This window comes from Poecilia latipinna, unplaced genomic scaffold, assembly GCF_001443285.1.
Source record: "Poecilia latipinna isolate Pla-1442-1.1 unplaced genomic scaffold, P_latipinna-1.0 Scaffold656, whole genome shotgun sequence".
NCBI classification, from domain to species: Eukaryota; Metazoa; Chordata; class Actinopteri; order Cyprinodontiformes; family Poeciliidae; genus Poecilia; species Poecilia latipinna.
Genome location: NW_015113272.1, coordinates 1 through 26,308, shown reverse-complemented (window position 1 = coordinate 26,308; position 26,308 = coordinate 1). Strand labels below are relative to the sequence as shown.

At 41.3% G+C, this 26,308-nt stretch overlaps 2 protein-coding genes across 5 annotated transcripts in view; both read left to right on the top strand.

Moving 5' to 3' along the window:
- The window catches only part of atf7b (activating transcription factor 7b), a 17,165-nt gene extending 13,490 nt beyond the window's left edge, over positions 1–3,675 (top strand). For 2 of the 4 annotated variants that reach the window (XM_015043890.1, XM_015043891.1), the window contains exons 10-12: positions 550–738; positions 824–929; positions 1,074–3,675. In XM_015043890.1, the coding sequence (XP_014899376.1) occupies positions 550–738; positions 824–929; positions 1,074–1,309 (531 nt within the window). In that variant the 3' untranslated portion in view covers positions 1,310–3,675. Of the gene's footprint in view, positions 1–549; positions 739–823; positions 930–1,046 lie in introns of all 4 variants that reach the window. The other 2 variants (XM_015043893.1, XM_015043894.1) reach the window with 2 other exon arrangements.
- Positions 3,676–4,285: 610 nt separating this feature from the next.
- On the top strand, positions 4,286–26,195 carry LOC106954420 (disco-interacting protein 2 homolog B-A-like). The gene is made up of 5 exons (XM_015043889.1): positions 4,286–4,762; positions 19,488–19,559; positions 20,429–20,581; positions 25,507–25,632; positions 25,753–26,195. The coding sequence occupies exons 1-5, from the start codon at positions 4,678–4,680 to the stop codon at positions 26,178–26,180; spliced, it is 864 nt and encodes a 287-aa protein (XP_014899375.1). The 5' UTR covers positions 4,286–4,677; the 3' UTR covers positions 26,181–26,195.
- Positions 26,196–26,308: the final 113 nt, after the last annotated feature.

The window sequence follows — 26,308 nt, the reverse complement described above, 5'->3', positions numbered from 1 at the left end:
TCTAAGTAATTCAGTAAAGTAGAAGCGGTAGCTAATCTAGTTTTTTTTTTGTGTTAAATCCTAAAACATGTTGTCTGTTGCTATGGCAACGAGTCTGCGTGTAGCGTGGCGAATACCTCTTTCCCTTTGCTGTGGATCATAGCATGAAATTAATACCTACATTTCTAAGTTTCACTGAGTTAACGCGGCTATGGATGACATGTAAAAGATTAGTCTTTTTGCCCCCCAGAGTTGTGTGCCTGCGCGAAATTTCTGTACGTCAAATAACATACATGGCGTCTATATAGTCGTAAGTCAGTGCCTCACCAGCAATGAACCTCACCTCACGTCACTGATATACACACACACACACACACACACACACATATATATATATATATATATATGTTAAAACCTTCAATGTCATAATTATTTGCTACTTATGTGTCGGTCTTGCACACAAAATCCCAACAAATCATCTTGCAATGCAACATACCAAGGGATAATTTACAAGTGATCATGTATATGTCTGCAAGTGGCCCACTTTTACCCCCCCTCCTCATTCTCCAGGTGTCCCCTGCTCAGCCAACAGGGGGACGGCGGCGGCGTGCGTCGGAGATGGACCCCGACGAGAGGAGGCAGCGTTTTCTGGAAAGAAACCGGGCGGCCGCTTCTCGCTGCAGACAAAAACGAAAGCTGTGGGTCAACTCCTTGGAGAAGAAGGCAGAAGATCTCGCCAACATGAACATCTCCCTAACAGTAAGCTATGCTGAACATTTAAACGTGTTTTGTGGATGGTCTGGGGATGACTGAATGAATGGTGAATATTTTGTGTTGCCATCAGAATGAAGTGACTCTGCTGAGGAATGAGGTGGCACAGCTGAAGCAGCTCCTTCTAGCTCACAAAGACTGCCCTGTCACTGTCATGCAGAAGAAGGCAGCTTTCTTAGGTAACCATTCGAGATCATTAACTAACATGTCTTCCTGTTTCATCACAACTTTTAGTCAGCTCTCATCCACCATCTCATCCATCTAATGTGTTATTTTTACTCGCTCACCTCTCTAAGGGTGAATGTTGCTCTGTCTGTCCGTAGCTGCAGGAGGAGAGGAAGCCTCGAGGGAGGCTTCCACCGAACACATCGGCTCCCCGGCGGCGGTCATTCAGCACGTGCCGTCACCCGCCGCCGTGGCCTCGAGCCCGGGGCCCACCATAAATGGACTGAGCGTCCGGGCTGCAGAAGCGGTGGCCATGTCGGTGTTAGCCGGCATGGGCTCGGGCCAGCCTGGAGGGGTCGTCATCGCTCCGCAGTTGCAGCCAACCCCAAGATGATGTGCAGGCAGACGGCAGCCGGAATGAACTCGAGTGACATTCAGAGGCCGCACCGGCGCAAGGCTTGGTGTGAAGAGGGAACCCACCCTAACTCCCATAGATACCCCTCCTTTTCCCTCCTGAACATCCTACAGTAATCACACAAAGACCTGGTGCGGTACTTCTGCCAAACCCTCCTCCAGCAGGCTCCCTTTTCAGAAACGCTTCACCACTCTGTGTATGTAAATATGAATTATGTGTCGAACACTTACTCTGCAGGGTTCGGGGTCAGTTATGACAGAAATGGTTTTAGATCCAGAAGAAAAATATGAAATGGCTTTTTAACCAATTAGTTATTTTATTTCAGCTTGGAAAGCAGCAACAGTCCAACTTCTTCCCACACTGGCTGTGATGAGGTTTGTTTCTTTCCATGCTAACAGTTTTACTGTAATATATCATGATTGTTTTTTTAATTTGTAAAAAAGAGTTTTGAACATCTGCATTTGTTCATATAATGTTTTTAGTTACATCTAGGAAGAAGATTATTGAATATGCCAATGTTTTTCTCAATAAATTTATATCTAATGGCGTTATCAACATTAAATTACACTGGATGTGGGTGATATCCATCCATTTTCTTCCTACCCAGTTATTCTTGCAGGGTTGCTGGGAGGCTGGTGCCTATGTCCAGTGGTCATTTAGTAAGAAGCGGATGATCATCAGTCCCTGTTGTTAGCATAAATAATCCAAACATACAGAGAAATCAACTTAACTCCATAAATTAAGTTGAATGGAAATAAAGTGAAAAACTTAAAGAATAAGTGCTAAATGTAGAAATGTACTACACTATATGCTACTTGGTAGAAAGGGTTTCATTGGTTGTGGCAGTTTCAACATTGCATAGATCTTCAGTTCTTTCCATTTATGTCAAGCTTCCTGTTTGGCAAGAAAGCTGACTCACCTCAGTGAAATCAAATCTACCTAAAAGAGTATAAATGAAATGAAGCTTAAGCATGCATTTTCTTCATTAGTGGAGTTTTGTGCTGTGAGTATAATAAGCAAAGAGTCCAGGTTGGTTCATTTTTTCCAAAATACATTTGATTTCATAACTAAATGTATGGATTAGGTTTTGTTGATTTCTTTGTCACCAACATCTGGTGGGAATTTTATGTAGGTACTCCATTTAAAGATATATTCACAGGTAAAAATGTTGACATGTTTAATGCTCATTTTCAGTTGTAGCAAAATCTTTCCAGAGTGCTGTGAATGCAGTCTGGAAAAACTTTCTCTTCTTTTGTTATTTTATCATCTGTCTTGTACTTTTTTTATTTTATAAATGTTTGTCTTTTTTTCCCAGTCAACTCTTTTAATAATAATGCACTCAATGAAAGTTGGTTGAGTTCACAACAAAACAAATCGTAGATGTGAACACAGTTAATCCTGTGATTGTGTGCCCCTTGTTTTCATTAACATGTAACCCATTTAGAATGGATATCATGATATTAGTCAATTGTATCAACCCCCTACTGACTGCATGGATTACTCGAGGCTGAATAATACCACTGTTTGTATGTAGCCCATTATACTCTCACTGTTTTGTAACATCAATCTGTAAACGTGAAAATTGGCCCGGTTCTGTTAGGATTCCATCATTGGCCCCTGAAAACTTTGGGCTATTGGAATACTTTTAATTGATAATCACAAGTGACAGGTTTTAAACCCTTTACCCAGACATTTCAGTTGAGTAAAGAGTAGTGCAATATATTTTTCTATTGAATATCAATGTTCTTGCTTTGAGCGGACGTGTGTAGTCCAGCTGCTGACAGGGTTTGCTCTATTTCAGTCAAACGCTACAGTTACGAGGTGACCAAAGGAAATGTGAAGATAATTGTTGAGTGAATGGACTGTTAATCAGTGTACATGTTAAAGTTACAAATGTTCTGATTGGGAGCTTTATACCATAAAACTAGTGCTATTACATTATGAACCAGATTAATTATACATGCACGGTGCTTCTTTTGACTTTCTTTTGCAGCTTTTTAATATATGACATTGTTCTTCCACGACTATCGACTATCATCTTATTTTTATTTTTTTCCTCGTTGCTGTTTTTATAACATGTTTTAGGCTTCTTGTTTTCTGTGGGAACGTTAAGGTGTTCTCCATGTGATTGTACGCACCCTTTTGGTTAGAGGTTTTTATTTTTATTTTTCTCTTAGTGTTTTACTACATGGGGTAGGAAGGGGGCATGTTGAAAATATCTGTGTGGAGTAAGTTTGTTCAATACTCAGGCCTCAAGATGGGAAATAACTTGTGTATAGTCTCAGCTAATTAATAAGTTGTCTTGGACAAACGATGAAATAAATTAATGTATAACAAAAGGTAAATGTGTTTTTTTTTTTTTACCTATCTGGAATCTTAGCTCTTAGTATTGTTTTAAATAATTAGACATCAAATACTCTATATATGTATCCAAAATTCAAGATTTTCCCTGTCTTTTAATTTTAGATTTCTATATGCCTCTTTGTGATCCCACATTAGGAAATCAATGCACAAGGTATCTTAAATTTTCTTCAGGTAGGAAAAAAAAGTGGTTATCTTTTGTTAAATGAGTGAAATAATGAAACCTTTTGGTGTTCAGGTGTAAATAAAATTTTATTTTCCAGCGATAAATAAAAATTAGGCACTAATTTATCATGTTTATCATTTATTATAATAACCTTGATTTAACGTTAAATTTGAAATACATTCCAATTGAAAATGTTTGAAATCCCCCAATACTGTATTTTATTATTCATATTATTATTTGTACTAATGAGAGTGTCAATAAATATCAATATATTTTAAAAAATATCATTATAGAGTTAACTGTGCGGTTTGTTAAAAGTCATACTCATCATAAATGAGTATGTTTTCAAGAGTATTTGTAGGGTCATGCAGGCGACACGGTAAGGTGGAAAAAAACCCAAACGGTTCTTATCATCACCCTTATCCTTACAATAGTTGATGAAAATTTGCCGTGAGTCCATATCGCCCCTATGCCAGGTTGCCATCTTCCACCTGGGGTGAGTCAGGTGAGGTGGAATAAGCTTGTTTCGCTTCCAGCTGCTAACAGCAGAGGGCGCACCGAGTCCACTTCCTGCCTCCACAGGGTCCCATCATCCCGGGTCACGTGACTAACGGACTCCTCTCTGCCGACTTGTTCCCATCTCCCACAGTCATGGCGGTGTCGGGGAGTCGCGGAGATGTAGTAAACAGCACCGCTACCACGTCTTGATTGTTTATCCCCCCCCGCCCCCCCAGCTCCCTCTTGTAGCCTCTCGCCGGATCGTCACCTGCTGCCCTTCGAGCTCATCAGATCCACCCCGCTGGCTGCGGAGCCTCCGAAGATGACCGACCGCGGCGTTGATCTGTCGGCTCTGCCGAAAGAGGTCAGGGACCAGCTGGCGGAGCTGGACCTGGAGCTGTCCGAAGGTAGGCTGGATGTTCCTGCAGCGGGTTCAGGAGCTTTAGATGCTGTAGATTAGGTGGAAACTGGAGATTTATTTGCGGGTTTGTGTTCCTTCGGGGACTGACAGGGTCTCTGTGTCAGCTGGTTGAGTCACGAATATAGCAAAAATATAAACACACACTGACCCCCTTTTTAAAACATGAAATCCCTGCCATTTTTACTGCTACACGTAGGGATTATCATTTATAGTTTGTGCGGGGTGAGGGGGGGGGGTTATGTTTTTTTTATGTTTGTTTTTTTTATGAGACATCTGCAGTGATTTCTTGTTTTTAATCCGCATTATCATCCTGTAGTTAGTCCATATTGGTGAAATGAGCATCCATCCACTCCTGTTGTTGAATGTGGGTCAGCTTTGTCATTCCAGAGGCCCTGTGTATGAGGATCAGTGGACAGTGTTGGTGTTGTGGCCCATCCAGCATCCATCTCTGCTGCTCTCAAAGCTTCAACTCTGATCTGCAGCACATAATGAAGGCTCATTTGCTTAAAAAAACAAAAAAAAAACAAAAAAAAAAACACTGCTGTAGGAATAGAGAATATGGATCTGGATGTTATGCAAGTCTCCTCGTCACGTTGTGAATCACTAGGCAGAAACTTGATTTGTGCCGTGCAGTTCTCTGGTGCCTGGAGGAGGATGAGTAATGCCATGCTTCACATAGAGCCAAACAAGAAGAGGTATGTGCCACTAATGATGTCTTAGCCCCTGCTGCAACACAGAGTCATTTGTCATTTTGTTCATAGGTTGCAAAAACCACAAGCTATTTCTTTAAAAACATCTCAATAGTTCTGGTAATCTTCTAAAGTATTGCTGTTGGTGTTTGACTGTTGTGAAAAATGATTTCCCCCCCCCCCCTTACAACATTCTTCTGTTTTTACCTTCTTGTTGGGCTTGGATGTTTTGCACCATCAAATAGGTTTTAGTATCAGACAAATATAACCTCAGTAATCACAAAAACCATTTTTTTTTTAAATGAAATGTTTGTGTTTTTAAAGGGGAAAAAAATCCCAACCAAACTGATTCTGCCCAAAAAAGCTACTTTACCCCAAAACCCACTAACTGGTTGTAACCTTTCGATTGCTGCCTGTGAGCCTTGATTGATTGATTTTTATTTCAGCCACATTAAACCGTTTTAGACCAAAGCACAATATCTCTGTTGGATTTAGGTCCAGACTTGGACCTAAGGCAGTCCCGGAGCATCACTCTGCCACCGCCGTGTTTGACTGTACGTATGATTTGTTCTGAAATGCTTTGTTGTTTTAAGACCAGATGTAAATATTCAGTTTTTCTCTTGTAAGTTCACAGGATATTTCCCCCCTCAAAAGTCTTGAATATCGTCTACATGTTGTTTCTGGCGAATGGGAGATGGCTGCTTTTGTCCAGCTGTGCTTTTGGCCTTGAAACCCATGTATGCCATGTTTTCCCCCATCTTTCTGTTATTGTCAGATCATAAATACTAAGCCCTAAAGTGAGGCATGTAGTTCTTTAGACGCAGTTCTGGAGTCTTTGTGGCTCCCTGGACGTGTGGTTGATGCTCCTTTGGGAGTAGTGTTTGCAGGGCGACCTCTCCTGGGAAGGTTCACAACAGTTCAGCGTTTTTTCCACTTGTGGATAATGGCTCTCACTGTGGTTCACTGGAGCTGAAAAGCCTTAGAAATGGGTTTCGAATCCTTTCCAGAATGATTAGATGTCAGTGACCCTTTCTCATCTATTCTCTATTTTCTGTAGATCTGTGTCTAAATGGCATTTTGCGTTTTAGATCTTTTGGCCGACCTCATGTTGTCAGACAGGTTCTGTCAGGCGTCGGAGTGGATAGTGAAAGAAAAATGTCATAGTTCATTTCTTATTTTATGATTTAACAAGTGGGATGATTATTTTTTCGCATAGTGCACGGTAGATTTGCTTTGCTTTATTCCCTTAATAGATGGAATCACCACTCTGCTTTTTTTTTTTTTTTTAGTTTTTTTATTTACTCACTTTGTCTTTGATATTAAAATTAGTCCAATGATCTAAGTTATTTAAGTAACAAGGCTGTTATTTTTAAATTAGTCATCAAAGTAAATACATTTCTTGGATTCAGTGTCAAGTCAAAGTTTCTGGGACAGCTCCACGGCTAATAGTAAATTCAGACTGTTGTCGGTTTTAGTCTCTTGAGTGAAGCTGTGTGGTAAGGTGACACCTCACATCCCTCTGTAAGAGCCTCAGTCCGTCTCAGAGGGCCGCGCTGTCGTTTGAAACATTAGATCAAACGTGATGAAGCGCTCCTGCTTTCCAGATGCTTCCTCTTCTTCTTCTGTATCAACACCTTCTGGTGTCACGAAGCGTCCTCGCCGTCTGCCCGACGTCCACTCGGGCTGTAAACGGCTGACGGCAACAAGGCAAGAAGCAGCTGGGCACCCAGCGAGCCTGAAACTTTGTCGTGGATATCTTTTACATGGCAACAATTCCCTCATTGTTGTCCCCGTAGATGGGATTCCCCCTAGCAACAAGCGTAGGAAAATGTGCATCAGCATCTTTTATGTCCTGTCTGAAAACTCGTAGGGCTGCAGTGTGATGTGCATTTTGCTTCTGTGCGTGTTGGTGGCGATAGTCGCAGCTAGGAGAGGAAACGGAGCAACTCCACCTACTTTAGCTTCCATGACTGGAAGGACACAAAGAAAACCTTTGACGGGGTAAAAGGTCTTAGTGACTGAGCTGGGCTGGAATGTAGAGCACTAAACCACAACAGTTTAAGCTGCTCTGGACGAGGGTACAAGTGTCCAGTGCTTATTCCCGGCACTATGGGGATTATGGTGTTTGACCAGGTTGCTGTTCTTCACACGGCCGGACTCACGTAGCTATTTAAGCTCCGTTTAGAAGGTCTTCATGCGATGGGACGTCCGCCACAACCCGGTGACTTCGCATGTGTCTCCCAGAGCACCTTAATAACAGACCTCATTATTTTTTTTTTTGCTGTTTTTTTTATGTGATTGAGTTACTGAAAGTAGTTCATAATATATAGCGTCCATGTGCTTTCTTTTTATTGTTTGTTTTTACGTTTCAGTTAAGTTTAAGACCTGAATAGTGTGGCATGCACCTGTTTATACCTCCACTAAGTTTTCCTTTTTTATTTTTTATTTTTTGCTTTAACTAGGGGATGAATCTACTAACTTTCCACAGCTATACACTAAAGTTTCTTTTCCATTTTTTTTATTTTATTTTATTTGGACCAAAGATAAAATTTTATAAAACAAAGACAATACAAAGAAACATACGACACTAGTGAGAACAGCTGTCACCAAATACATCAAGATAAATGTACAGAATCTTTAAAAGCCACTACTGTTAGATTTTATGCAGTCTGAAAGTTTGATTTTAAAAGTGCTCATTCTTCACACAAATAAATTCAATTTCTAATAAGGAAATATTTAAATATAATGCTTCTCAATTACCATGAAATATATCTTATAAAAACAAGTGAGCAACGACAGAGCTGCAGACAAATAAATAAATTGCATGTTTGGCAATTCTCTGTGAAGTAGCCAAGAGACTTTTGGTTTCATCGACGTACATATTCTCAATTAAATTTAGGTCTGCACTTTGACTAGGCCACCTTAAAATATTAATATACTTGATCCAAACTATTGCATCATAGCTCTAGATGTTGGGGGGGGGGGGTTCTAGAATTGCCTTTCATTCATTTCCATTAACTCTGACCAGTGTTCCTCTTTCTGGTTAAGAAAAGCAGTATTATCCCCACAGGATGATGCTGCCACTACCCTGTGTTTGATGTGCAGCATTAACACACTTTCTGTCGGGATGTGAAATCGGCTGCGCTGCTCTGAGAAACAGATTTGATTGTATTGCTGTGCGCTGGGCAACAGCAGTTTGTGTTGGTGAGCAAAGTGGAACGCAGCGTCCATCTTAATGTGGAGCTGCAGCCATATCTGCCAAGCTGCTCCTGACTGAAGGTGGCGAAACGTGTCGAATGGACAACTATTGCACACACACACACAAATCTGGACTTCACGAGAAAGCGTCAAGACGAAAGCAGTTGTTCCACAAAAGCCATGCAGCAAACATGTGGAAGAAGCAACTCTGATCAGATGAAATCCTAATTTACGACTTCCAAAACATTACTTGCAAGAAAAAGCTGATGTAGCGCAATGCTAAGCTCACTGCTGGGGTTAATGGGAAACCCTGTTGGGCGATACAAAAATAAACAACACCTAGAGAAAAAAAAAAGGAAGGGAAGAAACAAGGGAGAGAACATTGTGGTGAGCTACTGTGATCCAGAGATGATATTCGCGTTAAGGAGCTCTGTCTCCACATTCGCCGGCTACTTCCTGCTCAGCTGTCGGATGTCTGCAGCTTCTCCACAGTCATTTCTTGGCTCCCTCTCTTATTGATGGGTTCCTTGCCTTGCCTGTCAGTTTAGATTAACGGCCATGTCTTTGTAGATTTGCAGCCATGTGATACTCTGTCTGGTTTCAGATAATGGATTGAACAGAGCTCAGTGAGATGCATAAAGCTTGGGCTATTGTTTTACAACCAAACCCTGGATTAAGGCTGAGTTAGAAATGCCTGTAGCCACCGTTAGGTTGCTGTTTTTTTTTTTTTGTTTTGTTTTGTTTTATTTGCTTCACTATTTTAGCTCCATTTGCTGCTAAAGGTGTGTATTTCTTCCCAGTCAGGTCTCATCTATCACTTCTCTTATCAGTGGGTTCAAACGTCAAATTAGATGGAGATTACTGAACCTGACGCTCCAAAATGGCAGTCCCTATGCAAATGAGTGACATCATGGTGCCATCTTGCATTCACGGAGGCAACCACCATGAGGACACTGGTAGAAGAGCCGGGAAAAGCTAACAACGCCAGTGTGGTAGCTGTCAAGGAAGTGCTACCAAGTAGAGCAGACAGATAAGGATATAAATAGAACAAGAGATCAGATGAACTTATTCATGTGTGGAAAGGAAAATGTTAAGATCAATCAGAACATCAAACGTCACTCCAGACCAAGCGAGAAACAGATTGTTCTGTTGTAGTTTGTTTCACTGGGAAATTTGAGGATGCTAATGTAATCTTGCGATAGACCACACACTAATGTCAGAAAAATAATTTTAAGATAAATTTAGAATTTTTTTTTTTTTTCCTCAGCGGCTCTAAAACCTGTAGAAAAGGAATTTGCCTTCTTCAAGATTTCTTTTATATCTTGACTGAAAATGTAGGGTTCACACAATCAAACAAAAGTTAATGTGAGGCAACTTTGTATTTATTGGGATTTTTTTCAATGTAAAACCAATAAATACAAAAAAAACTGTTCAGAAACCATCAACATGTACATTGCCGTGGAGGATGTAAGAGTTGTTTTAATTCAACCACAAGTGCGACAGGGTTGTTTAAGACTATGGCAAAGCATCTTCATTGGATTTATGTCCAGACTTTGACTAGGCCACACCACAACCTTAATTTTTTTTGTTCTTTTTTTGGCCTCCTTTGTGAGTCGTTTTTGGGAAGGTTCATCGTGTTTTCTTTGTATAGTTCATGACTCTCCCTGTAGTTCACTGAAGTCTCACAAGCTTAGAAATTGTTGTGTGATCTTTTGCGTTACGATCAGTATCAGATACGTTTTTAGTTTCTTAGTTGATGATTTGTCTCCTTTTGAGCTTTTTAAGCTTCCTGATGCCAGACAGGAAGGAAGTTCTATTGGAGTGATTTTAAAGGACTTGCAGAAACCAACCCTGGATATGGCCAGTAAAAAATAAAAATAAAAAATCGTCATAATTTGAAAACTGCCTTCTGTACTTATTAAGAATATATGATTCTTCTATACTGGAAACTTTTAAATGTGATTAAAAAACAAAAACATAACAAAACCTTTACGGGGGCAAATATACTTTTTCGCAGCGCTGTCGACGCTTTAAGCCAAGTGGAAACTCACTCCGGTGCCGGTGATCCATGCCATCTGCACTGTCCCACTCCACATATGTGCGTGCTGCTATAGACGTGTCCCGTAAACAAACAGTTTGGCACGCTTTGCAGCTACTCGAGCGGTTTTTCTCGGCTTCATAATTCGATCATCTCCTCGGCTCTTGCTGTAGAGGATCGATAACGTCTGGTGAAGTTCTGGAGACCATCTATCTCTCTCGTCTCCGCGCACGTCGGCGGCCTGTTCTACACAGTGGGAGAGGGAGAGAAATGAGAGATTATAGTCCTGCCTGCATCTCTCAATCTAGGTCACAGAGCATCAGGGGGCAACAAGCCTAGCTCATTTAGCCTGTGAGTCACATTAGGCTGAAACTGCTGCTGGGGATCTCTGCCTCTCACACGCCCACCAACAATAACTGCTTCCTGTCAGGATTTCTTTTTTCCCCCTCGTCTCTTTATAACAAAAAGTTACATGATCTGGCCGTTGGTTTAGAGTCCGAAACCCGCCAGGCGTTAGTCAGCTCTTTGACCTGTCTGGTAATCTTGATCTTGCAGAAAATCATTTAAATTGAATCCACACAGATCTAGTTGAAATTAGATTAGTTGTCTGGAAATGAAGTTGCTTGAAGGTTATTGGGATCAGTCAGCACTGGAAGTGAGAATGGATGGAAAGATCTTTGCCTTTAGTCTGAGGTTTCCAAAAGGCGACCAACTAGACGAACACAATATACATCCAAGTTACAATCGTCCCCGTGACTGAAACGTGTGTAGCAGTGAATATGTGGCAGACTTAACATGTTTAAGTTTGCATGAATACAACTAGGGGCGCACTGATTGCCAATTAAGATCTTTAAAAAGTCTGACCTGCCGACTTTTTACAGGTTTTTGCTTTTACTTTTTCACTTTTAGACAGTTCAGTTGTACCAATTTTGATACCGATATTTTTATTTATTTTTTTGTCTGAAATGTTGCTCACTGCTGACCAAAAACAACACAAACATTTGCCCCATATTGGCTGTAAAATATCTTGAGAATCCCCAAGACTTCTAGGGAAATATTCTGATTCGACTGAAGTTAGTTTTACATCAGAGTGCTACAGTCTGGGATTTAAGAGTTGATATAACCGATGAAACCATCAGGTCTCTAGCAAAAAAGGAGAATATCAAACCATCAGTTTTTGACCTTAAATTTAAGAGCCCTCGGATTATGCAGCAAGAGAACAATCCAAAGCACACCAGAAAATCCACCAGATAAAAATTGTTCTGGAATGGCCTGAAGTCTGGGCTTAAGTCCAAATGAGATGCTGTGGTGTGACCTTAAACAAACCCTCCAATGTGGCTGCATAAATACCAATTTGTGATGGAGAGGAAGTCATAACTCCTCTGCAGCAATGTTGAAGACTGATTGAAAAGTTACCACAAAGGCTTGAATGTAGTGTTGCCCAACCAGTTATTATGTTTAGGGGGCAATTACTTTTTCACTGCAGAGGCAGATTGGTTTGGATTTTTAATTTTATTTTTTTTTTAATAAATGTGATTATAATTTGAAAACAACTTTTAGTGTTTGCTCTGGTTATTTTGCTCTGAGATTGAAGCACATTTCATGATTTGAAACGTTTAATATTAACAAAATGAAATTGGAAAAAACTATTTTCCTTAAGAAGGAAAATAGTGTTTTTGCAAATGACCAAACATTTAACATTTGAAATATAATGTCGTCGTGATAAAGGAACAGTCAAACATTTGTTGTAGCGCCACTGACTAAAAACGTGAGGTGGTCAAAAATGTAATCGGCAGAATTACATTTATGCTCACGTCTTTAGAGTAGATTATTTAGGGAAGGGAAAATTTTAAAATATCGTCTTCCTTTCTTAAAACCCATCGGATAACACCAGTGGCGCAACTACACATTATTCAGGTGGATGCGAAAACATAAATGTGCGTGAGGTACGAGTTGCACAGCTTTTAGATGGATTTGTTTATTGCGTGTGCAAACTCCATTGACAGGTCCCGGGGGAAACCCCCCCCCCCCCAAAAAAACAGATTTCAGTCGTTAAGTGTTTCAGAGGAACAGCCCTCTGATTTTCTGCCTTCCCGCCTGGACTCGACCAAACACGATGAAAGAAAAAGTTCTGGCACCGATCATGTCTTTTTTTTTTTTTTTTTGTTAATATTAAGCCTTTAATTCGGCCAGGATCACAGACAAACACTGTTAAAAATGTAGCTCTTGTTCTGAAACGACTGAATAATTTAGAGGAGACTCCGGTGCACCCCTTCACAGAGAGCTGCACAGTCAGCTGGGGAGCTGAATCCTGAATCATCTTGCTTTCATGTTCACAGGGAGCCTCACATGGGCTTTGAGCTGTCGCACCTTTTAGGCTGCTTTTTTACGCCGTCCCATTATCGTTATTACGACTCTGCGATTCGTTGCTTGGCTTTGGCTGGTAAAAATGGAAAAAGATAAAAGAAATAATTCAAGGTTGTTGGTGGTTATTGCATGGAGAGCAGTTAAGTGGTTCATAGGTCAGTGTGTGTTCACTCAATTATTTAATAGAAGAAGGACTCAGCCAGTGAGCGCTCTGTCATTTAATCTGTTTCCTTCTAGCGCACATGTTACTTTCTCCTTTATCATAGACCGGCCTGTGAATACCGTTTCTTTAAGACTAAGTTGTGGCTAATCTGAATAAACTAAAACGTATCATTACCTTAGCAGCTTCCTTCTGATTGCCAGAATCAGTATTTCGTTCTTTAATGCTCTGTGATCGTTTTTAGTCGTCACCCCATGTTGTCGCCTCTTTTTGCTCCACCTGGTTGCCACCAGCTCACCTCACGTGTTGCCCCCCGTCATGGACTTTCACCTGCTGTTGTACTCTCTGAAATTTCCATAAACTATTCCAGATTAAAATAGCCATATGTTGCAGCAGCAAGCTGTAAAAGCTGTTACACATGGAACGTGATTTGCAAGCTCTAGTTCCTTAAACAGTATTGCCTTATTAAGAGCGATCAGCTTTGTTGTTGTCTTTTTGTCAGGAAGTATTTCTGAAACAGCTCAATTTATTGTCTTTGTGAGTCTCATATGCATAAATTTTTTAGTGGTGTCGAGGCTGCAACATGAGAAGGCGGTCTGTGCTTTTTTTTTTTTTTTTTACATGTGGTAATTGCTCCTGGCTTGCCAGCTGAACCTCGGTAGAGTAAAACGTTTTCATGACTGTTTCACACTGAAGGACCACCTACTGACCTGATACGACTCCACAAAAACAGCAACATTACCTGGATGTGCTCCTGTTAAAAAAATTTAAAATCTACACGTTATGAGAAAAAATCCTTAAACAAATGGCAATTTTTTTTTAAATCACCCATTTTCAGGATGTTCCTTAGATATTTTTCTGTTTGTCTGTTGCATTCATTCTTCTTGTCAAAGCACAACAAAAGAGTTTGCATGTTGAAGGAGGTGCTTAAATAAACTGGACTGCAGACTGTTCATCAGACTGTCTCTCTAACTGGATCATCTCTGTCCGGTTTTCCGGTTTCTGCTGGCGTCTGGAATTGCGTCACTCGTGAAACCAGACTTGCTTCTGGTTTCAAATCACTAGAGCTGTTCAACTTCAGCGCTCTGAGGTGTTTAGACAGTAAATAAGGTTGGATATAGACTATAGTGCTCATGGTGGCAGCGGCTCTGTTACGTTAGCTCTGATTTGATCGTTTTGTTGACTTTTGTTCATAATTCTTTTGGTTAAGGTATTGCTTGTTTGGACAGCTATTCCCTCTGGTTTTGAAAGCAAAGGATTTTTGCTTTTACTTTTTCACTCTTGGACAGTTCAGTTGTTATGATGTGTAACCGTGGCGCCTGAAAATTTAAACTATCTCTTCTGTTCTTCTGGTCACATCTCCGACTCTAACTTCCCCCCTGACCGATTTCCTAATCTTAAAAGAGAAGCAGCAAAAGCAAATGAGGAGGATCAGCATTGCTTGTCCCCCACTGATTGTCATCCAGGGCATGTTACTGTGTGGAATATCAACTTTGTTCCCTTGAAATTGAGCTGTTTGCATGTTGCGACTGTCATGAGAGTGTCGAACAACAACAGTCGTCAGTCAAAGGCTTCTTCAGATTTGAAGAAAGCCTGACTTTGACCAGAGGTCCTTCCTGCCCACAGCATCACCATCCACAGCGACTCCTTGAAGATACTTGGATTATGCGCTTGGGACAAATGAAATATTTTTGAATAGAAATATTGAGTAAGAGTTTCTGTAGCAGCAGATGCCAGTAAATGCTAACGTGTGCATCAGATATGTCAGTCCCTGCTTCCTCCTGCTTTTTTATCACAAAGAGAAAACTTTGCATCCGGAGGCAGGACCGGGACATCAGATTACGTACCTGCACTTATTTGCCTTTTGTCTTTGTGACCCTTGTTATTACTGCTTCTCGGCCTCTTGGGACTGTGTGTGTGTGTTGATGTCATCAGTCCCATCAGGGATGAGTTTAATGAATGTGTGGAGGAAAACATGATTCTCTTTGTTGCCCCTGTTGGCCACACCCAGCTTCCTATTCCGCAGGAGGAGAACGATTGGAGACCATTTTCACCCTGCTGGGCTCGTAATACCAGTTTTGGTCTAAACCAACAGAAGTACACATGTGTCTTCTCTTTCAGTAATATAATCCACTGTGACAGAATATACACAGAGGTCTCATTATACCTGAGATAATTGTGTTTTCTTTTGGTGTGTCTCTGCAGCTCCAACCTTCTAAAAAAATAAAGAAAAGAAAAGAATGCATGTCGAAATTATGAACAGCTTTACAAATGTCTTTTCAAATATAACCTGTCGGGAGCAATCTGATCGAAGAGAACAGCTGTGTGTGATCCGTGGAAAACATTTTATTGCGGGGAACTATTTTGTGTGCTTAAAGTGGAAGAAAATGGTTGCAGGGTTTAATTTGAGTTCGCTCACAGCTTCTTTGAGCAGCTGCATAAGCCTAATTGTCAGTCACACAGCGTATTAGTGTTGACATACTTGTGGTCTTGTACCAACATGCACAAGTTCACAAGCACAGGCGCAAGAAAAAGCAAGAGAACCTTCTGAACTGCTCCACATTGCAATCATACACAATCATTCAGGCAATGTAAAAAAAAAAAAAAGAACATTTTTTGTGCTGCCAGTAAATAAGAAACGTGGCGTTAAATATACAACCTTGGAAAAAATTGAGAGACCACATCAAATGATGAGTTTCTCTGATTTTCCTCTTTATATTTATATGTTTGAGTAAAATGATAATTGTTCTTTTATTCTATGAACTACTGACAACATGTCTCCGACATTCCAAGCAAAAATTTAATTATTTGTAGAAAATGACGAAAAAAGATGCAGTGCTTTCAGAACTCAAATAATGCAAAGAAAACAAGATCATATTCATTTAGAAACAACAAAACTAATGTTTTCACTCAGGAAGAGTTCAGAGATCAACGTTTGGTGGAATAACTATGAGGTTTTCAGTGGGGTTCAGTGCAGTTGGCTCTTCATTTTTTATAGAGCTGTATATTGTGTTGTGTAAAAAAAATTAACTGCATGTTCATGACAGCCACTACAAGACCTCATAATACTCATAGTTATTGCTCGCATCATCAGGATTGTCCTAAATATTACAATTGTTGCTTGAATCTACAGGAAAATGGTCTTGAGCAGTGAGGAACCCATTTCATTTAAATAAATTAAAAACCCAAACATTGTTGTTGTTTAAATGGTAAATGGCCTGCACTTGGAAAGGGCTTTATCACGTTCAAGGTCGCCACAATGACAAAGTGACTGAGACAGATGGAGTGGGGGGGTAGGGGGGTTAACTGGCTGCTCCCCTGTTACAGGACGAACCCCTTCCACCTGAGCCACTGCTGCCCCTTAAAAACACGCAGGGTGTTTACCATATTCTTGACATGTGTGTGTCCGGCTACTGGTGGCTGTACGCGATGAGTTGGGGTAGATTAGAACGAAAACGAAGCCTCTGGGAGGCCTCAGAAGATGTTTATTCTGCAGATAAAACCGCGCCAGCTCTTTGGACCTCAGGACCTTCGCTTTGCTGAATAAACAACAATCCTGCTGAAAATTACCGACTTGAGCTCAATCAACAAAGGCATGGGGGGGAAGGGGTGTGAGGGCACGGTGCCAGCTCATGACGGTGGAGTCAGTACACAGCATCACAAAGATTGGACCGGACTTTGTAGATTTAAAGTCGCATTCCATATAGGTTGTTTGATTTTTTTGTTTTAACGAGTAGGTGTTGACATAAATTTAGGTTGTTTTCTTGCAAGGCCAATTGAGTGTAATGTGATGGGGGTGGGAAGCAGAGCAGAGCGAGAGAGAGAGAGAGAGAGAGAGAATGAAGATGTGCAGCCAATTACTATTCAGCCCTAGAGGCCGCGGGGCAGAAGGAGAGCGACCGGCCGAGCCGCAGCTCAAATATTCCCAACAACAGAAAGTTGGAGAGCGTTCGGGCCGGAGAGGACGGACGACTTTGATGTTTTGCATCGTTCTCTTTTTCTTTTTTCTTTTTTTTTACAACCCGGCTGTCCAACCAGGACGAGCTGCGGCTGTCTCGTGCAAAGGTCGACTGAAATCATTTGATCGTGGCGTCCGGCGCTGGGGACAGACGTGACTGGGTCACTGTGGGAAAGTGTGGTAACACAAGTGAGGCCTTTTCTCTCCCCTCTCATGGTGCAGCTGTGGTTCGACCCCTGGCAACCCTGTAAATTGGGAGCAGACAAGTACCGGTTCATATTTGTGTTTGTGTGATGCACATTTCGCAAATGCAAATATGTAAGGTCGTGATTATTATCCACCAGTTTCTCCGATTCTCTTTTTTTCTCCCCAACATATCCGGTGACGGTAACAGTTTAACTCTCTCGTCCCTAACTGCTGGAAAATGATCCAGATGGAGGAGCGATTACTTTGGGTTTCGGTTAATGCATGCTGACCCCTCCCCCATCCCAGTCTCCATCTCTTCCCCTCTCTCTGTGTTTCTGCAGAGAAATTGCCTGTTCACATAAGCTAAAAATAAATCATGTGACTGAGCGCAGCCAACTGTACTGTTCATGCATTACTTATGGAAGTGTTTGCCTTTCTTCCATATTTCTTCCACACAAAAAAAAAAGATGCCCCCCTGCCTCTGAGTTGGTATTTTTGTTGGCGTGAGCTCCCAGGCGATGTCCTTGCAAACATGAGCTTTCTTGCTTATTCCCACTGTCTGTGGTTTTTCCGCTGCCATGTGCCAAATATTTAGGCAAGGCCATCTTATCTGCGATGATAAACCACGGAGGTAGAGGCACAGAGCTCGTACTGATCAAACATCTGACCATGGTAACCTCAGCTTTCACTTTCCAGCATGTGAAATTACTTCAGCAAAATATGCAAAAAAATAAATAAAAGTGCTGATTTTACTCACAACAGTAAGACCAGTTGAATTTTGCATCTGTATTATAAACGTGTCAATAATCCATCGGTATTTTCCCAGAAGTGTCATTGTGGTCATTGTTCTTAGACGACCTCCCATGTTTATGTTTTTCACAGTTATAACTTATCGGCCTCAAAGCTCTTCTGGATGCATGTAGCCGCCTTGCCTCCATGCGTTTCTTCCGGCACCAGAACCTCCAGAACCAAACTGGAGTCTCTGACCTGGATTCATCTTTTTCCAGCTGCTGTCCCAAAAGATCCGGGACTCAAAAACTTCATGCGTTGCACAAACACTTTATGCACTTTATTTTTTCTTTTTTTTTTCTTTTTATATATTCAATTGTCTCAAAAAAGGTGAAAATAATAATGAGTGATGAATTTGGATTCAGAAACTTTTATCGTCACTCCATTTCTAATGAAAACACCCACTGAATGCTAATCAAAGTATGACTAGCTGATTGAAACAGTCAGTCATAATGTACACAAAGTGATGAAGCTCGCCTGTTTGTCACTGCAAGGTGCAGAAAACTTTTTAATTGGTCCAAGTGTTAATAATTGTCGAGAAAAGCTCAGCGCTTCAGGAAACAAGTTTATGATTTGTTAACAGGTCTTCACCTTATTGAGGCAGGGATTATCTTCAGTTCACCCAGGAACAAATGGGAATGAACGATCCGTCCCTGATGGTTTTTCTGGGAAAGTGGCGAGAGGCTCCACAGATTGATTTCTTGTACATGTGAAAATCTGACAGCTCTACCCACATGAAGGATTAGCGTCGAGACTGCACGGCCCCGGCCACGGCTTTGCTCGCCTGCTTCCTGGTCAAGGCTAAAGTCAGGGCGATGAATTAGTATCGGTCCACCTCTGTCTGCTCACTTTCTCCTTACTGCCACCATCTCCTATTCTGTGCCTCTCGTCATCTTCTTTTCATCTTCCACCTTCTCATCCGCTGTCGTCACTTCTCTCCGAGTCTCTGAATCACCCTGTCCCCAGCCCACGCTTCCGTCTCCGTCCACATTTAGTCCTGTTTTGTTTTTCCCTTCATTGAGGCTCATCTTTGACGCCCGCAGCCATCTCTAGAGATCACTGCAGCACTGTGCGCACCCATCTGTTTTCACCCTCCTGCCTACTGGTTTCCAACGCGGGTATTTTTCCCTGTCGCTCTCTCTCCTTCCTTGATCGCAGATGGCTTCTTTCGAAATCAGAGGGAGTCACTGTTAATTCATGCAGTCATTGGCGGAGAATGTTGATAACTTTGTCTTTTATTTTGTCAGGCGCAGTCGATGGATAAGTTGTTTGTGTGTTTTTTTTTCCCCTGCAAATTTAAATCTGAGTAACATTTTTGCTTCACAGGTGACATCACTCAGAAGGGCTACGAGAAGAAGAGGACTAAACTCCTGGCTCCCTACATTATCCAAACTCCAGGTAAGATCAGATCGCCTCTTAGTTTCTGAGAACACACACAGACTCCAACTTCTACTGGATATCTGGACGCCTTGCATCACTGCTAAGGTTTCTACCACAGCGGAAGCCATTTCAGCCTGTTGTGTTGGGTGGCTTTACTGTTGTGGCCGTCCTGCATTTGTCCAGATGTTTTCCTGAAACCATGTCATGCAAAAAAAAAAAAAAAGCCCCCAAAAAACAGATATACTTCCTGAAAATTAAATACATTTTGTACCATAAGATACAAACACCAAATTTCTGAGAAAGGCTGTTATTTATTTGAGCAGCATCTAAATATTTGTGCTCATAAAATCGATCAGAAAGCCCATTTTCTTATGACTTCCAAGTAGAAAAGTGTTGGATATTGCCAAAACTAGAGACGCTCCAATCTATATACAAATTCCCCAGTTTCCCTTTTAAATTGCCTCACTGCTCTACACACTGCTGCTGAAGGTAGGAAACCGGCCTTTCTTGCCTCAGTGACAACCTCCACACTGAAGAGTTTTACTATTAGTGCCACTTATTGGCACTCCAGGCTTAGTATGTCCAGAAATTGCGTCGAATGAGGCCGGCGGGCTGAAAACGAGCCCATTTCTGAGGGCTTCTCAAGCTGTTACTGGACTGTTTTTTGTCCAAAATGTGAGCTCACACAGTCTGGAACTTTCCCTGTGCATCATCAAGTTAAAGTAGTGAAGGTCTTTGTACTTTTCAGGGTGATAACTGACCTTTTGTTCCCTCAGACCTACCAGTATTGAAACACAGAAGTTCTACTCACATGAAAAACTACAGATGTTCTAGTTTACATGGGACATCTTTCCCACTAAAAGAGGTTTGATGTTTTTGTTTGACAGTGGCGCCCCCTCAGAACGACGCACAGCCCCCTGCTCCCAGTTCGTCCAGCCACGTCCCCGCTTCGGCCCCCGCCAACTCGTCCCGGTACCGTGAACGCCGCTCTCGCCGGACGCATCGCAACGGAGGAACCAGGGATGACCGCTACAGATCAGGTCAGGAAACGGCCGCGCTTGCTTCTTGCTGCTCAAACTTCGAGCACCTTTGATGAGCCTCCGTGAGCCGGGCTTGATGAGTGAGCCGGTGTTTAAAAGTCACACAATGGGCTGTCTCAAAGGGACCAATTAAACAGGAGTTCATTGGAAGCGTGTTTGTTTATGGGAGTGTGAGGAGATTAGAGAAACAGTCAGCAATGGAGGGCTGCAGCTGGGGAACCCCTTTGTGAGGGGCCCCCCACTCCCTGCAACATGATGTCACTGGCTGGATGTGTGTGACGGTATTGATCCTGATGGGGAAACCTGATGGTGGAGAGTCTGAGCAGTCGAGGTGAAAGGTCACCGAAACCACATGGAGAATACTGCTGGTGTTCACTTGGACGTCTTGCTGCTTCTTATTGTTATCGTCTCCTTCTGCTCTGCTCTTGTGGGAATCACAGTAACACTCCAGCAGGCTCGCCGTGAAGCCGTATGAACCAGAGCCTGTCTGTTATACCGAGTTACTGAGGAAATTAAAAACAACTCGGGGAAACAGAGGGAGAAATCAGAGCTCAAAAATCAAAAATTCAAGAGCGACTCGGATAGGACTGACTCTAAACGTGCCGATCCAACATTTCACACGCAGCAAGAGCCAGAAAAGCTGGAGACCGCTAAGGCATTCAGAAGGAACGATGTGGATTGAATTCGAATAGCTCTCCTCTAGTCATGGCAGCCACTGAAAGCTGCTTAACGACAGCAACATTCAGGGGAGGAAGCTGGAATTGAACCCATAACTTTCTGAATGCAAAACGATTGAACACTAAATTTTTATCATTATTATTAAAAAATGTATATATAATTTTACATTGTTTTTGATTTTTATATAAATAATGTTAGTAATAGTTTCCCCCAGAAAACTTTCTATGCCCGGTGGTTGGGACGCTCGGCAGTCATTCATCCAGCGGCCCGCCGTGTTTTTGAGTTAAAGATTTTTTTAAACTGAAAGGAAAGTTGAATATATCACTTCATAATTATGTGTTACTGGAAGATTAATATCTGAACACCAACTATAAAGTAATATAGGTTAGCACATGAAAAACTGCTAAGCCAGGTGGGGGCACAAGTGAAGCCTGGTGGCCTGTCAGGCTTATAAAACACACTGGGGGAAACCCTGGTAAAGCAGTGGTATCTACACTTTTTTGCCATATAGACCCAAAGTTAAAAGTAATTTTTTTAAAAATTAGAACTGCAAAACTATTCTATTTTTGCTTACTCCACAGTGAACTAAAAATGTGATATTTCACTGAAACCACAGAGCAGCTCAATCTTTGTAAACCTGTAAATTGTGCTGCAGTTGGTAGCACGTTTGCCTTGCGTTCAAATCCCGGCCTGAAAAGAAAACTGAAAGTTCATGTTGCTCAAGGAATACTTTGTGTTGCACCATTCTCTGTTTTGAAAAAAAAAAAAAAAAAAAAAAATTTGTCAAAAAATTAGATACGTGTCAATCTGCATTAGTAACCTGTGCTAGTGAGCCACATTTGTCTAGTCCTGTCGTCCCACAAAATCATTTCAAGAGTTCCACCCTATTTTTTTCCCAGAAATTTAACTTCACTTCATCTTTATTAGTTTGTGTCAATTTTTGTCAAAACGATCTGCTGTTTTTCAAAGCCTCAACATGTTTTTTTTTTTCCTGCATTCATACATGCAAGCTTTCCACTTTCTATTTTTACATCAGCTGCTCCACAGTTTCCTACTCAGGGGACCACAGTTTGCACTTTAGCTTCAGAGGTGACAACAATGCACTGCCTGTTCAGATTATAATAAGAAAAGTAATTCGACAGTTTTTTCATCAGGAAATTATCCCAGTTTTTGTTTCCTCAGTATTCACACTTGACTGCAACTTTTGGGCTTCTTTATTTTACGAATAGTGAATAATTCAACCGTGGCTCCGATTCCTTATTTAAGTATTTTATTGAGCCACATCCAGGGAAGCCCCAAGTGCAAGGCCTGCTGCTGACTGATGAGGGTGGGGAGCTGGAAGAGGGGACAATAAGAAAACAGCACAAACCTGTGGAGTCATCTGAAATGTCAGCAGCAGTGGATCTATACAGAGTCACTGGAGGGAAACAAGATGCAGCGAGAGTTGCTGTGGCAGCCAACTCACTTCTGCTCAATGTGCATTTCATTTAAATCAATAACCCTTTACAATATATATTTCAAAACTGTGTTGAAATGTTTCAGTGACGAAGTTGTGCTATCTTTTGGACCAATTAAAAAAAAAGTGAACTCGGTAATAGTTGGATGTTAATGACTAATATTTTATTATTTGTACCAGATTTTACAGATTAGCAGTTGTAATTAGTAAACTCTCCGATAAAGACTTTCTTCTCCAATACTGATTGGAGTCATCAAAAGAACAGCAATTTACTAACACAAAGTCCTAATGAGGTTCTTAGCAGCTTTAAAATGTAATAAAATGGCACACATTTTATGAGTTAACAGAAATTAGAATAGTGTCCCACTTAGCTCAGTTATTTTGATGACGCTGCAGTCTCTCCTGTCTGGTTTTTGAACAGCTTACTTTCTCCCTTGAAAAAGAGATTTTTAATCTCAATTCAATCTTCCTGCTTAAATCAAGGTGTAAAAAAAACCCCCAAAAACCTGTAGCTCCAACACAGGATTAGCTAGTTTAAGTAAGAACTACAATGATCTGTAACGTCACTTAAACAGTGGTAAATTTTTTTTTTACATCAAATAAAGATAACCTTTAAAAAAAACTCCAATGCTGCTTCTGCTGCCATTTTGATCAAGTGCAATGCTAATGTTAGCTATTTTGATATGACCTTAATAATTTGACTTGTGACATATTTCAGTGCGTGGACAAAACTTACACACATTGAAATGTCACAATGCTTCATAAACTTAGCACTTTACTTTGCAGGTTCTAAAATTCAGGTAAGTAATTTTTCAACTGCTCTTTATGCTTGGATAGTGGATCGGCACATACATACTTGTAGTTTTGACACAGGAAGTGTTCATCTTCAAAAATAAAACTGTCAGGTAAATAACTTAAATAAATAAATGACTTCAGTCAAAGCAGTTCAGTTTGAGATTTTCTGTCACGGCAGCACAATTCATAAAAATTGATTTGTCAAAGCAATGTCAGCGTGTGCAATATTGCAGTTTCATAGAATTGCTCAGATCAAAAATATCGAATAGGCGGTAATACTTGTATATTTGGCCTGATGCATGGATTTTACTATCTTTTATGCTGACCCTGATTCAGATTTTGCTGATTAATGTCTTAAAACTTAAGACTAATGGTGGTTATGCTGTGATAAATGGATGGGAAAGAATTAGAAGTGAGGAAATGTGGATTAATTGGCGTTGATGTCGTCATTCTAATATTCAAAACAATATCCAATGTCATGTATGCGACCATATTTCTGTACAGAACTTTTTAAAGTTTTATGCATTCATCATAATGAGACATAAAAAGGACAGTGAGAGGAATTAAATCCAGTAAAGTTCCATCAATAAGCAGCAACTTCTGTTTGTGCCGCTGTGACACGCGCCGCAAACAAAGCAGAACTTTTGTGTACATCCACTTTAATATGTAGAAATTTCACTTCTCCATAGAAGTTGTGCAGTTCAGTTCAGATGGGTCATTTTTGTTTAGTCTAATCAAGACCTTCAAACCCAAATAACAGAAAACTATGATATAAAACATAATTTTCTAAGCTGTAAAGCCTGGCCTCCTTCAGATATTTCAGCACTTAAGCAACTCAACTCCTGCTGGACTTGCAGTAAACGCACTGCTTATCTTCCTACTCTTCAAAAGGTATGGCCTATAAACATTACTACCAATCCCACATTATTTCTCTTACTATTACGCTTCAAGTGTAAATGACAGATCGAACCTCAAACTTGTAAAAAAACAAAGTTAAAGCAAGGAATTCCCTGGTACAACACAAGCCTGTTCCCACATCAGGCTTGTGTTGTACCACTGGATTCATCTGTAGCTTGGACCTGCGGTTAAACACAAGCCCAGCTTCTAAACGCCACACTGTCTCTGTGAAACACCGTCATCCTTCAGGACACGTTTGAGGAGTCGCCCTCTCCTGACGCTCCTGTGTGTGAGAGGGAGGGAAATGCACATTATGAGGAAGGATAATTTAGCCCACAGTAATCTGTTCATCAGAGCGCCTTTTACGTAATTATAGTCCCCGTTGCCGCTGTGCAGTGGGCCGCTCTGGATTTATTTTTATCTCTCGATGTTCGAACAATTTCACTGAAGTAATAAATGTGTTTTCTCTCAGCGCATAATTCTCTTGCACATGTTGTGTTGCATGGTCTGAGCGTGCTCTCGGTCACGTGGTGCCACTTAATGCGCCTGTGGGTGTCATCGAGTGAACAGCCATCGCTGTGTTTGTTGCTGTGTGCATTTTGTCTGTGTAGGCTTGCGAGTGGGCTAATACGCCGCTTTCTTCTCTCCTTCGTGGCTTCGTTCTTCGTCGAGAAAACATTTTCATCACTCCTTTCTCAGATTTTAAGCAGGATCTCGCTGGAAAAAAAAAAAAAAAGGCTAAAATGTTATCGCTAAGAATAAAGTAATCCTTCTCATCAAGTCTAGATGGATTTAATCTTGTAAGATGATTTATTTGAGTTTATTTGAGTTTGCTTGCGAGATCTAACTGGAAAAAGAAAATCTCCAGTGTTCCAATGTGTCAATGATAAAATAAAAGTTTTTTGCTGCGTTCACACCATATGAATCTAGAAGAGCTTCTTAGCGAGTTGGCCTGCAAAGGCCAAGGGCTTTAACAGCAAAACCTTAAACTTTAAGTCCATTTAAGTTGATTTTTTTTCCTTTTTTTTCTTGTTGTCTTTTGCCTCAGAACTAGAGTACATTGGACTCAAGGTGTGTTCTTTTTCCTCTGCCTGTGCAGATATCCATACAGAGGCTGTCCAAGCTGCACTGGCTAAAAACAAAGAGGAAAAAATGGCGCTGCCAATGCCAACCAAGCGCCGCTCCACTTATGTGCAGTCCCCCATTGAAACCCGCACACCACCAGGTAATGCCCAGACTTTTGTCTCTCTTTCAGTGCACCTGTAAATTCAGACATCAACGTATTAAACTAAACATTATCGCTTTCTTTCTTTCTTTCTTTTTTTTTTTTCTTGGTCTTTCACAGATTCCTCGTCAGGGTCTGAAGATGAGATGTCTGCACGCAGGCAGTCTTCGGCGGTCGCTCCTCAGCCTCAAGTCCATCCCAACCTGCAGAGCTCGGACTACTGGATGAACCGCTCCGCCCAGGGCTCCTCCACCTCGTCCTCCGCGTCCTCCACGATGTCTCACGGTGAGGCCAAGCCTCAGGCGCAGAGCCAGCCTCAGCCGCAGTACAAGCCGCAGTACCAGCCGCTGTATCAGCCTCACCATCAGCCCCAGCAGCAGCAACCTCCGCAGCAACCTCACCGCCAGCCTCAGGAGCAGAGCCGCGCTGCAGCCGTGGCGGACATGCTGGCTCACAGTCGCATTGGTGAGGAAGGGTTTGATGAAATATTCATGGACACAAAAGTGTTGCATTTGTCCTACAAGTTGCTCCCGCAGTCAGTTTGCTAAGGACCCTGAGAAGTCTAATGTGAAACTCCTTTACTTTGTGATAAACAGTGAATTTCTCTTTAAAAATCCGATTCTGTTTAACAAACTAAGAAGATGCTTTTCAGCTACATTACAGCTTTATCAAACAT